This window comes from Ailuropoda melanoleuca, chromosome 8 (genome assembly GCF_002007445.2).
Source record: "Ailuropoda melanoleuca isolate Jingjing chromosome 8, ASM200744v2, whole genome shotgun sequence".
Classification (NCBI taxonomy): domain Eukaryota; kingdom Metazoa; phylum Chordata; class Mammalia; order Carnivora; family Ursidae; genus Ailuropoda; species Ailuropoda melanoleuca.
The window spans coordinates 85,866,025-85,881,340 of NC_048225.1; the positions used below are offsets into that span (position 1 = coordinate 85,866,025).

Here is a 15,316-nt window from a genome sequence, read left to right on the forward strand (position 1 = left end):
AAGAAGTCAATTAATACAATTGACAAAAAGTTAATGATTATAGCTGATATAGTGAGCCTAGATTTTCTCATCCAGATCACCAGCCATGGAATGTATGTTCCATATGTGAAAAGGATAGACACATAGAGAGAAAGTTAGCTCATACACACTCATTATCAGACCTGAAATGTAAGGAGAGGCAGTAACTGCTTATATTTTCTATCTGGCAAAGAAAAAAATCTTCACCAACCAATGAGTACTGAATCACAGGTTTTGTTCGAATGTAACAGGACCAATCTACTCTGAAATTAAAAAAAGGACCTCAGAAATCATCTATCTTCCAAATGAAGGAACCACGGCTTACCGAGGGTACATGATTTGCCCACCGCTATACAAACACCTTGAGAGCTTAGGCTGTACAGTCAAGAAGACCAGAATTTAAACCCAAACTCTATCACTGACTAGTTCAGTTATTCTCTGAATCTCAATTTCCTCATTGGCAAAATACGTATTTTGTTGTCAATTTTGCTCTCCCAGATGATAAACTTTCAAGGAAATCCCCTAGTCTATGGCAGGGGTTAGCAAATATTTTCTGTAAAGGACCAGATGGCAAATATTTTAGGCTTTACAGGCTATATGGTCTCTCTTCCAACTCCTTAACTGCCGTTAAAGCATGAAAGCAACCATAAATAAGATGTAAATGAATGGGCTGTATTCCAATAAAACTTTATTTATGGATACTAAAACTCGAATGTCAAATAACTGTTCCATGTTATAATCTCCCTTTCTTTTTTTTTTTTTTTCCAACCATTTAAAAATAAAAAAACATGTGGTGGGCCGGATATGGCCTACAGACTCCAATCTGCTGGACTATAGGGTAAAGACTACCACCCTGCTGGGTGGACATTCCTCATTGGAGTTAATGTACTTTTCCATGCTTGTCAACCATGATTTTGAAACCTGTCCCTTGTGTCCCAGCCACAACAGAGTTCTCACTGTTCTTCCCAATGCCAACCATGGCAGGCCACCAAGCCTTTGCTCATGTTCTTCCTTCTGTCTGGAATGTTCTTCTCCAGTTCTCCTGGTGAAATCTTCTCTCTCCTTCACAGCCAAGCCCAAATGTTCACACCTTTCTGATAATCTCCCCTACTTCCCCCCATCCTTGGCCAAACTGCTCCTGCCCACAGATCCTGCAGCACTTCAGTTACCCGCCAGATTCCAATTCTTCATGAATCTGTCTCTCCTTCCCAACTGAAAGCTCCCTGGAAAGCTGGTACCAGGGAACAAAAATGACAGACATGGTGACGATGGAGGCGGCAGCGGTGGTGGTGATGAGGACGATGATGGTCAGCACTTTAACAGTGCTTTTCCAAAAATGATTTCATTGAATCCTCTCAAACAAACGTTTTATGGCTGAGCATCCTGAAGATAGGGAAGAATCAGTGACTTGTTCAAGGTTACAAAGACTAACAAAAAAAAAAAAAGGTAGCGCAAGAATCTGAAAGCACATCTTGATGCCATCCATCCAGCCTCTCCTGCTATACCATTATCCTTTGAAAACTGAGGTTCTGGAATCTAGCAGCTGCTCACTAAATAGTTGCTGAAAAAATGGCCCAACGAGGAAATGGAGGTAGTATTCCCATCGCCAACATGGAAGCTCCACCCTGACGGACAGTGTGTGTGCCTACCTCTCCTCCTCTGTGAGGAGCTGCTGCCTCTGGAACCACTGGATGAACTTCGGGTCTGGTGTCATACAGTAGCTGTTGCAGGCAGACTGCAAGAGCTTTATTTGGGCAATCACTTCAAATTCCTACAGCAGACAGAACACCAAAAAGAAAATAAATACTAAGGCCAACCCAATGTACCTCTTTTCAACATGAAGACACACCACATGAGGGTACACAATGGAGAAAACCATCCAGGAGGACTCTGAAGTTCTCTGCCTTTCTTAGAAATAAAGAACTGAATAACTCTTAAAAATTCTAACTCCGAATCCCTGAAGTCTCTGTATGCTTAATTGTCAATCCTCCCTTCTCCTTGAAAAAGCAAATCTGTCTAACTAAAACAGGCTAGCAGAGCAACTGAAACTAGTTATTACCTAAAGCCATAGTGGCTCCCTTTTTCTCTTGTATGTTTTCATTCTAGGGATAGAAAACTTATTTTTTAAAGTTGTGTACTTTTAAAGTATATTTTCAATTTCCATTTCTATTTCCTAAAAGAGAGAGAAAAAAATTACTCTAAGTCAGGAGGCTCCTAAGTTTCCCGTCCCCATCTTCTTCAACCCGTACCCCTCAGTAAATACGTATTGGTAGGGTTGAATATCTAAACAGTCCGGGGCCTCATAAACTTGAATGTTTGGATTTCCTGAATCCTTGGGTTTTTACTACTCCAGTAAATCCTTTTAGTTAAATCTTTTAAAGCTCACAAGAGAAGCAAGTATATAATTACGTCCAAAATTATTTATACTTCTTTGGATGTTTCAATAAAGATTTTTTTTTAAGTCAGCAAAGGGTATAAGCCTTAGCTTTAGGTTTTATGCTCAAACTTTCCAGAAGTTTAACAAGCTAGTCTTAAAAGGAAAGAGAGTAGCATCCAGGGTGATTCTGAAGTGAAAGGACAAAGATGGGTAACTCTGGAGGCTAGTAAGTGAATTTGTTTTATTGTTACAGGACATGACAGAAGAAACAACAACAGGCAGGTTCTGTGGGTATCAACTTCCCAACCAATGATCTCAGCTTTGGTCTCGATGTCTTCAAGGAATATTTGTCATCACACTAAAGAAGAAAGTATACTCTACCAGGGACAAACGACTTACATTTGACTCTCTCAGCATATCTTGTTCCTAACGAGCTCAGCCTGGTTGGCTCCTAAAGGTTTGGTTTTAACCCAATTGTCATTTGCTCCTGTAAGTTTCTCTGACCCCACAAGTTGGGGATAGATGCCCTTCCTAAGTCTTCCTATGATACCTACAGCTTCTGCTCACAAGCCCTTATCAGTTGTATTAGAACTATCGACTCATTTGTCTGCTTCCTCCTGGACTGTGATGTTTATGAGGGCAGGGAGCGCTGGGGGTTTTTTCTGCAGCGACCCCCAAACCTATCAGAGTGCTTGGCCCCTGTGAGGTACACCATCAATATTTGGGGAATGAAAGAATGAGTAAGCTTCCTTAGTCATGAGTGCTATGGGGTGAAGGCATTCCTTTGTTGACTCATTTTCCTTTGCATCATTTAACTATCTATTTAAACACACCATCTTTACACTAAAACCACAACAAATTTTCAAAGCTCTGTTTCCTCTTTTTTTTAGTGCTGTGCAAAGCCATCCACTATTCTCTCCACAGAAAAATTCACCCCTTCCCATGCTGACAGGAAAGGAAAAGAATTATTGATATGTCACAGTGAACACCCTTTCCTTTCCGCTCGGAGACCCAGAGCTCAGCATCTTTATTAACTCTTCCATATGTCATTTGCTCTTTTGAAGCCCCTTCTCCTTCATAGGATGACCCTGGTGCTGTCAAGGCTGATTATAAAGAAGAGATGAGGAGGGGTGAAGAAAGAAATGTGGGCTTTGCAGCAGCAGGACGGGGTCTTGTCCCAGCTCCACTACCAGGAGACCCTTGGTCCCATTATCCCATCTCTCCGGGGGCAGGTTTCCACACCTGGGAACTGAGGAAGATAAAACCTACTTCACGGCACTCTGGGGGAGTAACACACAGGATCAAACAAGGCACAATCATATATGATAAGTGCTTCATAAATGCGAATTCTTTTTTTCTTCTTGCCACTACAAAAAAAGCCTTAAACTCCCGCTTCTCTTTTTTCATGCCCAGATGATGTAAAATGGAACACTGCAGTCCTCTACTTACCCTTCTCCTTTTCTCAAAGTTGATCAGCCCACCCTGAAAGAAATTAAATTAAAAAAAATAGTGACAAACCAAGCTACTTTGAAATACAGCCCCATGTTGTTCTATGAATCATTACAATAGATCACAGGGATGATAAAGTCATGATGATCAATGACACTACAATTACGGCTACTATGTAGGAAAAGAAGCACCATTTGCTTCTAGAAAAACATTCTTTGAATTCTAATAGGACAGGATAGGCAGACAGCCTTCTTATAAAACGTCCAAAACCAACTAAAATGATAAGGAAGTTACAATTCAGAATCCAAAGACATTTGTAGAAACAGGGCAAAAGCTTGAGTAAATGTTCCATTACACTTTATTTCTTGACCCAAAGCAACAAAAACAGGTGGTCATTGACTCATACTGGAAACCAAATTGTCAATGGTTTATCAAAAGGGAAGTTGCTTCTATATAGCCTCATGAAAAGTTAAGTTTCAATTCTTCATCCCCCGGCTCCTGTTCTCAGTAGGCCGAATATAACTTCTAAATCATCAGTCACTCCCAGAAAATTCCCCAGTGCTAATGAGTGTTTCCTGAGATAAGCTGAGGCAGAGGACGTGGAGAGACAGAGCTCGGGAAATGCAAAATGAACGAGCATGCCCACAACAGTATGACGAGCCTGGAGGTAGGCACACGCAGAACCACCGCCAGGCCTGCTAACTCTGAGAGAGGAGAAGCTGACTCGTCGCGTGTGAGAACCAGGGACGGGACAGAAACTTAGATACACAAGCAATCCTTAAATCTCACTTCAAATGTCAAATTTCTTCTCCACTTAATATTTTATTACAACTACTAACAAGCAGCTTAACTTTCACTTCTCTTCCCTGAGAGAGACAGAGCGTGCACACAAGAGAAAGCACAAGGGCGCCTCAGGACAGGTGGTTATATGAAAAAAGAAAAGAACAATTAAAAATCTACAAAATTGACAGCCTCCCTACCCCACCAAGTAGAATGCTAGGGCTTATCACCCCCTCAGCCCTACCTGCCCAAGTGCTACGTCAACATCATGGTCTTTCTGGAACCCACTCCTTCCAATAAGGCTCTGCCATCACCCCCGCCCCCCCTCCCCTGCATATGGAACTGACTGTGACCTCCCCTCCTCTCTCATTGCACTTCTGTCAGAATCCCAGGATCTCCATAGGCACTGCCGGCTTTGATACTAGCTTCCACTAACTTGTGACTCACTTCCGGTGTTACTCTTCTTTGTGTTCCTCACAGCACCTAACACGGCGCCGCGTACATAATGGGCCCTCTACGGACACAGATAACGTGAATTTCTCTCTTGGGTATCCACATCACCACATGCACACAACTCACCTCGATATAGTCCTGCAGAGCAGTGTCGAGCATGGTGAGGTCAGTGAGGAAGGTGCCCAGGTAGGGCACAGTTCCCTGCATCACACCCTGAAGAGCAAGCATAGCAAAACGGTCTTTACTGTTACGGAAAAGTGGAAGGGTTTCAGGAGGCTCCACGCCGAGCAAATGCACCTCTTGTTGGCTAAATCTGACCGTTACGGGTGAAGGCAGCAGTCTTTGAATGGCCAGGTAAGCCTTGACAGCATTCGGAGAAAATGAAGAACCATTTAAGACCATTAGTGTTAACCTCCATGAATGAAATTCTTAAGATTTTTAAAAAGGATGGGAATTCTATCACCTAACCTCTAACTCTCAAAGTTATGAAAACAGGCCTCAAAGCCAGGAGACCACACAAGTATGTTCAGGAGTGTTCACAGAGGATTCATATTTTGCTTATTAGGCTGTTTCAGGGATGTCTTTTCTCTTTCAGAGTGTGTGGGTACGCCCGGTGGTTTAGAAAGGCCTCACCATCGGTAAGGGTGGGCAACTGTGCACTGAGGAAGCGTGTATACCACAAGAGCAGGGGTGTCACTACTGAAATGGCCTCTTGGGGGGCTCCTGGGGGGCTCAGTTGGTTAAGCATCTGTCTTCGGCTCAGGTCATGATCTCGGGGTCCTGGGATCGAGCCCTGCATTGGGCTCCCTGCTCAATGGGGGGGTCTCCTTCTCCCTCTGTGTGCTCGTTCTCTGTCTCTCAAATAAATATATAAAATCTTTTTTTTTAAATGGCCTCTTGGGCTAGACTTTGTGGCTCACTTCCAAAGGATAGAGGCGGGAAAGGGAACAATAGTAACTTTAAAGTGGAAAATCTGGTAAAATACTACTTTAAGCGATAAAGGTTAATATCACCAGTGACTCTTTGATAGGACGTGATGAAAACGACACTTCACTTCTGTGATAGCTTTCCCCCAAATCCATAACCTCAGTCTGTTCACTAGAAAACAACAGACACACTCTGACTGTGGGACATTCTAAAGATAACCAGGGACGGTATTCCAGGAGACTGTCAAGGTAAGGAGAAAAAAGGAAGACTGAGAAACTCTCACAGAGCAGAGGGGTCTGGGGAGACAGGACAGCGTCCTACAGTGTGGCCCCTGGCCTGGCTCCTGGAACAGAAAGAGCACCCTCATGCAAAAGTGGTGCAATCCCAGTCCGGTCTGGATGTTAATTCACAGCAGCACGCCAGTGCTGGTGCCTCAGGTTTGACAGGTGGGTCATGGCCAGAGAGGGTGTGGACAATGGGGGACACGGGCTGAGGGCTTCACAGAAACTCCATGTACTATCTGGAACTTATCTGTAAACTCCATAATAAAAAGTCTATTTTTTAAGAAATGTTGTCTCTTGGAAATGAAGGCAGAATCACTTCAGCTGCAGGCGTATGCAGTATTAATCTCACAGAATTTCCTTTGAGATCATCTCAATTCTCCATAAGGCCGCTGCGGCACTAACCATCCTAAAGGGAAAAGAAAAAGCGGCTTCCATGGATACCTTCTCCTCACTTCCATTCAGGCACTTAGAACATTCTGGAAGAAAACAAAGCCCCAGCCAGGGCAGGACTAGGTTGCTCCATGGGAGGCCGGCTGTCTCCTTGGCCAGAACTGACTGGAGAGGTTCACCCCGAGGACTCGCTCTCAGGCGGTTTGTCCTTCCCTGTTATGTGCGCAAGGTCTCATCCTGAACTAAAATAATCTTTTTTTTAGCAGCTATTTTTAACTTACCTTTGAACAACCAAAAAAAGTCTAAAATGCTGTGAAATGTTTTATAGGCTTTATGGTAAGGAAGAGTCCTATCATTCAAACACAACACTTCTGATTTATGTCCAGCCTTCCAAAGGAGAAAATCCTCCCAAAGCAGGGATGAGGAGATCTAGAGGTTGTCAGGCTCTAATCTCCGCTCTCTGCTTTTCCCCCTTCCATGCTAAAAGGGAGAGCTTTTAAAATAAAGCTTTAAGATAAAGCTAAAGATAGTAACTATCTTTCAGTCTTGAGGAGGGAGGTACAGTACTTCTTTGAGTATTGAAAAACTGGAAAAAGGTTTAGTTAGTCCTCAGGATTAGTATGGAAAGCTGGAAAATGGAGAGAGGGTTTGGAACAAATGAAAAGATCTGCCAGGACATAGACCAAGTCCTCCTGGGAGCAGACACTCTTTCCTCGGCACTCATGTCCCTTGGCACTGGGTGTCCAAAGCTGACTACAGTAGGCATTCCTGTTGGGGAACCAAAGCCCAGGAGGTCTCAAGGCCAAGGGAAGAGCAGCTTCTAAGTGCAGGAGTGGACAGAGGAAGACAGCAAGAAGGGAGGAAATCTACCACTTGCAGACTTTGCCCCTTACCTCTAGAAGAAAAATTGTTCCAGAGAACACCATGCTTTGCGACCCTAAGTGTTTATTTCCCACTGGGTAAAATGGGAGTGATAATATGTCTCCTACAGACCTCCCAGGGCTGCGGAGAATAAATGAAGTAAAGGATGGAGAACATTCCTGGAAGCCGGGGCGCCCTTAAGATCGAAGGTGCTGGGGCCATGCAGGAGTCCCACCACCCTCACAGGGCTGCTTTCTGACGGGTCCTCGGGGAAGACCGAGGGCTGTACATACCATATCTTTCTGGAGCTGAAGCCTCCTCTGGGTCCGCTTCTGGTTTTCCTTCACGCTGCTGTCCAGGTTTGCAAACTTTGAGGTTCCTTCCTAAGAAACAGAAGCACACACAGAGGAGAGTGATGAAGAGTGGCAGCAGAAGGAAGAGAAGGGACATATAGCTTCTGGTCTGGAACCCCTGCACAACGGCCTGCACCCCGTGCAAAACCAAGAGGCCTCAGGCAGGCTCTGGGCTGAGTTATGTCAATGTTTGGCGGGCTTGTCGCGAGTGGTCTCTTTGCAATAAGGTCTGGGGGCCTCGGGTGATCCCATTTCCCTCCTGCTTTGTAAGAAGAATGCCTGATTTGGTGATAAAATCAATGGTCAATACCAGGCCCGCAGTCCCAGAACCGGAGGCAGTTTTTGCATACCCCACATTTCACCCGGACTAATCATATGCCCCGGAAATGAAGCTCTTCCTCAGTACATTTTGTGATTTCTTGCTCTTGGCCTGAAATCCATGTGCCAGCATTCTGTGAAAGAAAAGGGATTCTTTCTGTGGTCATTTCTTAGCTAAATGGAACTTTCGTGCTGGAAGTTTTCTGAGGAAGTCCAGTATCGTGGAGCAGCACTAATCTAGGAAAGCCAGACCTTCGCCTATTTTTCCTCCCATTTTCCTCCCCCAGCCCATCCTCCTGAGTTGCTTTCCTCAGGTCTGGAACTCTTACAAGTCAATCCTTCCTCCTGAGGCCTGGAGACAGAGGGCCACCCTTGCTTGGCTCCTGTGTTGTCACAACAAACTCTTCTGCCGATGGTGACTCAACGCCAGTCTGCTGACTGAACACAGGGTTTTGGGGTTTTGTGGTTTCAGGGTCTTTTAAGTTCTCATTTTCCAGGAACTGTATGAATGGGAGGCAAATTTCACAATCCGGTTGGGGATAAGCGCTCCGGTAGCTTTTCCTCGGTCAGTCTTCCCGGGGTTTATGCTGTTACCGTAGCATGTGATCTTCCCCGAGCACACAGCGCAGGCGTGCCTTCTGCAGACTTGGCCTTTCCGATGTCAGCGAGGCACAAGATCCATCACCCACCAGCCCTCCGCTGGGTCCAGAACCCACAGTGACTCACGATCTACTTCGATTCTCCCTGTTACAAAGGATGATAAGCAGCAGTACTGTTTAGCGACCTCCTGCGTAGAGCTCTTCCTGGCCATGAATGAAAGCCGCCCAAAACATGCCCCCAAGCGAGGGGGTGGCGAGTCCTCCCAAATCCTTGAGCATTTGCTTGGAGTGAGAAATCACTTCTGTCTGACCTGAAGACGAGTGTCCATCCCTTTCCTGTGTGGGTCCCTCTGGTTCCCTCCCAGCTTCTCCATCGCTGGCAGAGGCATCATGTGTGGAAGTTATGGAAGACGGATCTCAAATTCTTAAGAAGGATTTCTGACAAGTTAAAAGGCTCCCGAGAGCCACAGAATAGCAGAGACGGAAAGGAAGAGCACTCGGGACAGCCTCCTTGCTGGGAGGGGGGTGAAGACCTGAGGTGAGAGCTTGCAGGCTTGCGGATTTCATGACTTCAGGATTTCAAGAGAGTGAGGCTCCGTTCCTGGCTGGGTCTCTGAAGAGGGGCCCAGTGCCAGTTCCTCCAGATGAGGTGTCAACCGAAAACCTACACTTTGCCACATCCAATGGTGTCCACTTTCTCCTTTCTTGGCCCTAAATCTTTTGCTCTGCAGCTCTCACACCACCGATCCCTTGAAACCCCTTGGAACTTTTCACAGGTTTGCTGACAGCATCACGCTGGCTCCTTCCTTCTAACTCCTTTGGTGGTCACGCTCATGCTCCTAGTGTCTCTTCCTCCGCCAAAGTCACCTTCTGGGTTTTTGCTATAATTGGGTCTTTGGAAATGTCATCCGTACTGACTGTCTATGTTTGGATGAATTCCAAATTGCTCCCTCTCTCTCCATTAACCTCCCGCTCCCTTCCTTTATCTTTCCCCCTCTGTCCTCCTCCTCTCGCTCTCTCTCTCTCCTTCCTCTCTCTAGTGAAAATTTCTCACCTGAGTCCCACCTTTTCTCTACCGCCATGAGTTGAGGTGCCCTTATCCGTTCTGTTCCCAGGCCTCGGGTGTATGCAGGCACTGGATTCCTCTCAATCAGTGCTGGGTACTTCATCGCCCAGAAGTTAATGGTAATGACCTGAATGGGCCTCCAGAGTCCTAACAGTCCTGCTCCAACCGTGACTTGAGCGGGTTTTGGAGCTCCCCTACACATACGTTTCCGCCAGAGCCAAATTCCGGGGCCTTGCTCACAATTGTTTCTATCAATTCCACCAGGGAGAGTTCTCACCCAAGGGTCCCAAGAACCAGGACGATTTGGTGGCATTCTGCTTTCCTGCTGCTTTAAAATTTATGGACTCTACATTCACCTGCTCGGAGTGATCTAAGTTCATTATCAGAGGTTTAAGATAATCTTTGAGAAAAATAAAAACATTTTTTCCCAACAATTAAAATAAAAACCTTAGTTTTTGTTTTGTTTTGTTTTTTTAAGATTTCTACTAATTATTATGTTGCCTCAGCCAGAATATCATAGAGGTGGCACATCACATCTACCCGGAAATGGAGGAGAAGACCCGTCTTTAAAACTAAGATTACCCAACGTAAACCAGTGAGAGTCCAGGAACGGCATATGAGAAACAGAGGTCAGTAGTTTCTCTCAGTGGTTCTTTTGAGAACCTAACTACCTTGATTCCTTCTTTATTTTTACAGTCATGCTGAGAATTAACACTAAGAATTATATACTTCGTATGAAGAATGATCAACAAAGGTGACTGGAAAGGGACCTACATATACATATGGCCTGCCCCAAACATTACACCACCGTAATGATAATGCACAGACCACAGGAATTCATAGCCAAGTTTTTCATTTCTTTGGGATTGGAGCCATGTAGAAGAAATTTAACTTCGAGCACGAGGGCCAACTTCTACATTTAAGAACGGTTTACGGGACCTTTAATGTCTAGATATGGCTTTGCTTCTAAGGTTTCGGCCAGAACCCCGCCACCAGGCAACAGGCTGCACGGGCCTGAATTTATCTACGTTGGAAGGATGACTCAGAGCTATTGTGATTTGAATGTACGGCTCCAGTTAGTCTAGCTGTGTATTCCTGACAGGGAGACCAGGAAGCCCTCTCCTTCCATTTAAAGTCTGCAAATCCAGGGGGACGTGAAGCAGGGAGTAACGCGATCTCAGCGAGCCCTGGTTAGTGTGCAGTTAATCAGGTAGGCCGAATCTGGAGCCTTGCTCCTACCGCCAACTCCAAGAAGGGCCAAGTGGGGGCAGCTTCTCAGTCACATGACTCCGAAGGCCCACCAAGTCACGGAGTCGAACAGAGTTTCTGAAAACTAGCTGCGTCGCAGGCACTGTGTCGGGCATTAGGGATAGAACGGTGACAAAAGGAACCCAGTTCCTGCCTGCAAGAGGCTTGCAGGCCAGCGGGGAGACAGCTGAGTACCCGGGAGAGCTCAGAATGAGACAGACATGCAGGAGGAGCAGGACTTATCACAGAAGGAACATCACAGATGCCCTTACAGGAACGAGTAATCTAATGGGTGTCAGGTGGAGGCCTTTTTGTAGGGACTCCGCCTCCACTGGACTTTTATCCCTGCTCCAAGTCCGCTCTGAGCTTGCCGATGTAGCCCATACTTTACTCACTTTCATCTGTTATGCATACTTTGGCTTCGCATGCACACAGCATGCCAAATATTAAAAACACATGTGCATACAAATATTTTACCTTAGTCAACCTTCAAAACAAATACAAATACAAAAAAATACAAAACAACAAATATAAAAACAAACACAAATATTTTATCTAAGTCAATCTTCAAAACAATTCTGTGAGGTCAGTGGACTAAACACTATTATTATCTCCAATTCACAGAAAAAGAGACTAGGGACAAGGATCATATCCTCTAATGGCCCAGTTCAGCGCTTTGGTAGTGCATACCCTACGATTTTATAATCGTCTACTTCTCTACCTCCCCCATGAGACGTCATCTCTTTCAGATCAGAGACTGCCTTCGGTGTGGCTGCACCTCGGACACCTAGCACACTGTGAACGCTCAATCAACAGTTGTTCAATTACTGATTTACCCTCTCTGTGAAGTTTCCTCTGATCTACCCTGCCCCCTACTCCCAAGTGGCTAGAAGCAACAGTTTTACACCTAGTGATGGAAACACAAGTTTGAGAGTCTCACCAGGTGGGGTTCACATCCTAGCTCCATGACCTACCAGGTGTGTGACTTATGACCCAGGGCTTACCTCTCTGAGGCTTGGCTATCCGCAAAACAGGGATGATAAAGTCTCCTTTATAGAAAGGCTGTGAAGATAGAATCTGGCCTATGTGCCTCTCTGATGACCATTCACGACGTGCTATTTGTACATTTATTTGACTACTTTATTCTCATTTAGTGTCTCCAACCGCCAGCCGGAGGGTAAATTCTTGAAAATGGGTTCAGGGTTAGTCGCCTTCATACATCTAGAGGCTACTCCAGTGCTTTACGAATACTGAACATTCGACAAATGTCTGGAGAAATAAAATCAGCCAGGCTCTCCTTCTACCTTCCTATGGTTCAGAAGTCAGCACTCACTAGGCATTCACTAAATACTGCTGACGGCTCCGTGCAACTTGGTCCAAATACAGGATGTGGAATTGCAGGCTTGGCCTCTGTCATTCTAGAAGATGTTTTGCTGAGGAGGAATATTCCAGGGCCTCTCACCCACCTCGCCGCCAGCACTTGGTGTCCGCAGAGCAGCTCGTTAAAGAGATACACCCGTGAGCACAAGTTTCACAATCCGGTTGTGTAACCGTGAAGCTTCAGAGCTGGACGTTCGGTTTTCTCAGCCCCGAGCTTCTTCGATTTGCCCTCAAAAACAAAAATTCTGCCTTCTAGTCACTTCAGGCTTTCTCCTGGGACTGTAGGAATGTAGGGAGCCCTCAAGCCACTCTTGCCTGGAAGGGATTCCAGAGCTATCAGCAACGCGGCCCGGCACCCCCGCCAAGAGCCTCACCTTCATCAGAAGTTCCCGGCTGGTCAAATGGTTATTATGGTCTGAGAAGATATCTGAAAGTTCTTCAAACATCAGCATCCGGTCCCTGGGAGAGGAATGAAAAAAATACTCACAAATAGTGAAAGGCCCACATCTTCGGCCCTGCAGCCCTCCGTTACCTGTGGCTACAGAGGGATTGTACTGATCTCAGGAGCAGAGAAGAAGCCAATGACTTTTTTAATGCAGGCTGAATTTTTTTTTTTAAGGTACACATGGTCACCTATGTGAAGAGAGGGGTTTTCCCTCATGATTATAACATGAGTGTATAATCATAAATAAGGATTGTTAAATTAGGGCATCAAGCTGTTTAGCTGGGACATGTTCTTTACAAAAAAAAAAAAAATCTGTCTTAGCAATCCACACACAGCCCCACGGGGACCCGAGAAATCACACTGGCCGGTCCCCTCATTTGGAGATGAAGATGCCAGGGTCAGGGATTTGCTGGCGTTTCTGTTGCTAAGTGTTGAGCATGGCAGGTGCAGAAGTCAAATTTCCTGAGTCACAGGCCAGTGCTCTCACATCGAAGTCAGAGTAGATGGACGCAGAACGAACTCTGGTCAGGGGAGGGGGTTCAAATACCCACTCTGCCCCTCCCTCCCCGAGGGCTCTTGGGCCCTTTGCTTAACCATCCTGAGCTTCCATTTCCTTACCTATAAACAAGGAACATACTAAGAGTCCCCTTGAGGGACCGCCACGAAGGTCAGCAGGATCATAGACATAAAGCACCCACTCTGCCCTGTCCCTCTCCACGGGCCTCAGGCTTTTTCTCCAGCCCTCCAGGGTTACTGAGTGGAGGACGCCGGAGGCAGAGAATTAATGGGGCCCTATCATTCCACAGGCAGCACGTCATGAGCATGTGAAAGCCATTATTAACTTACTCGTTTTACAATGAGGGTAATATTATTCTTGTAATAAAGAAAACCAGCAAAGCTATTTGTGTTTTGGAAAAAATAATTAAGAACTTAATTACATGTGGGCCTAAATAAAGAGAAATAAATAGACGTCTTCTCTGTCCACTGAAAGTGATTAGCATTAAGGATTACAGGGAAAACGATCACCAAATAAGGTATCCTCACCCTGTCCCTTGAATTCAGCAGTAAAAACTATGGAAAGCGGCTATGAAAGCGCCTCTCTGGGAACTATGACACTTCTGTAGCATCCCTGCTAAAACCTGTACCGACCAACTAAGAAACAAACCAGACACCCACACTGTACAGGGTGAGGCTTTGAGGTCTGTTTTGAGGTGAAATCGTTTAAAAAGCCAGCTGGAAGAATGGGCCTCATATGGCAACCAAGAGATTAAGATACAACTCCACTATTTATTTTTTTACTTGTGTTTTAACCTCAAATTTGCTGTGGAAGAACTCTTTGGCTGGCTAAGTGACTTTCCACAGTATGCTATTTATCAACCACCAAAGAAAGATAGGATTACCTTCCACTGCAATCGAGAAGGTTGCAGTCAAGCACAGGAGGTATTTTGGCACCTGAGTACCCTTTTGTTTTTGTTTCGATGCCACGACCAGCGAGCACTGATGCGACGAAGGAGAGGGGCCCGTGCTACTGAGGATGAGGACTCTGTATGCATCTGATTTTCCCATAGTTTTTTACCCAGGCCTATCATCTCATGATTTTCCATGACCCATCTCTCTCATAAGATTTATATGCAAAGGAAAACCAATCAACTAATCTTTCTTTCACATACAGAGTCAGCTGGATTACTCAAACTAATGAAGAGTAGAAAGAACCTAAGGAATAAGTGGTGATCAAACAAACTGCACTGGACTTTGGAAAGCGTATCTGCCAGGTTTTCTCCTGGTAGATAACAGTGTTGTAAACAGAGCACGAGCTTTGGAGTCTCCAAGCGGCTACGGCTTCTACGGCTCTGTAACACCAGGCACTACGATCAGCCACTTCAATTTTTTTCTACTGACTCATCAAAGCCTTATGTAATAAATAGTCTGACTTCCCCCAAGTAGCCTTTCTTCTGATTGAGAATAAGAGCCCACTGGTGTGCGTGAGTACTCTGGCACTCATTTTTTCAGCATAAATTCATGAAATTCTGGTGTACCAATCTGGGTCTCTTGCAAGTTTGGATAGTGTCAGTCCCTTAGGGCTTAATCAGCTCTGAGTGAACTGATGAAATGGAATGCCTAGACCTTCCACTCCTCTAAGGACTGAAGCCACCAGTCCCACAAGGGCAGGCCTGCCTGGGGAGCCAGCTGGCTCCCCTCCTGGCTGAAACTGACTATACCACATACAGTATAGACTGTAAACAGTTTATACATTCTTCCCTGATACAGCCTGACTTCTTGATTAGTTCAACCCAGGTAGACCTGTTGAATGTAACTGGCCTCGTTTGTAGCCATGACACATTCCCCAGCTTCTAAATCTACTGATAGG

The 15,316-nt window shown here is 45.4% G+C and overlaps 1 protein-coding gene across 3 annotated transcripts in view; it reads right to left on the bottom strand.

Annotated features, from left to right (window-relative positions):
- RGL1 (ral guanine nucleotide dissociation stimulator like 1) overlaps positions 1–15,316 on the bottom strand; it is a 265,812-nt gene that overhangs the window by 18,886 nt on the left and 231,610 nt on the right. For all 3 annotated transcript variants that reach the window (XM_019804492.2, XM_002923877.4, XM_011230614.3), the window contains 5 exons: positions 12,878–12,962; positions 7,833–7,922; positions 5,204–5,290; positions 3,845–3,877; positions 1,668–1,789 (listed from right to left, as the gene is read on the bottom strand). In XM_019804492.2, coding sequence (XP_019660051.1) covers positions 1,668–1,789; positions 3,845–3,877; positions 5,204–5,290; positions 7,833–7,922; positions 12,878–12,962 — 417 coding nt within the window. The remainder of the gene's footprint in view (positions 1–1,667; positions 1,790–3,844; positions 3,878–5,203; positions 5,291–7,832; positions 7,923–12,877; positions 12,963–15,316) is intronic.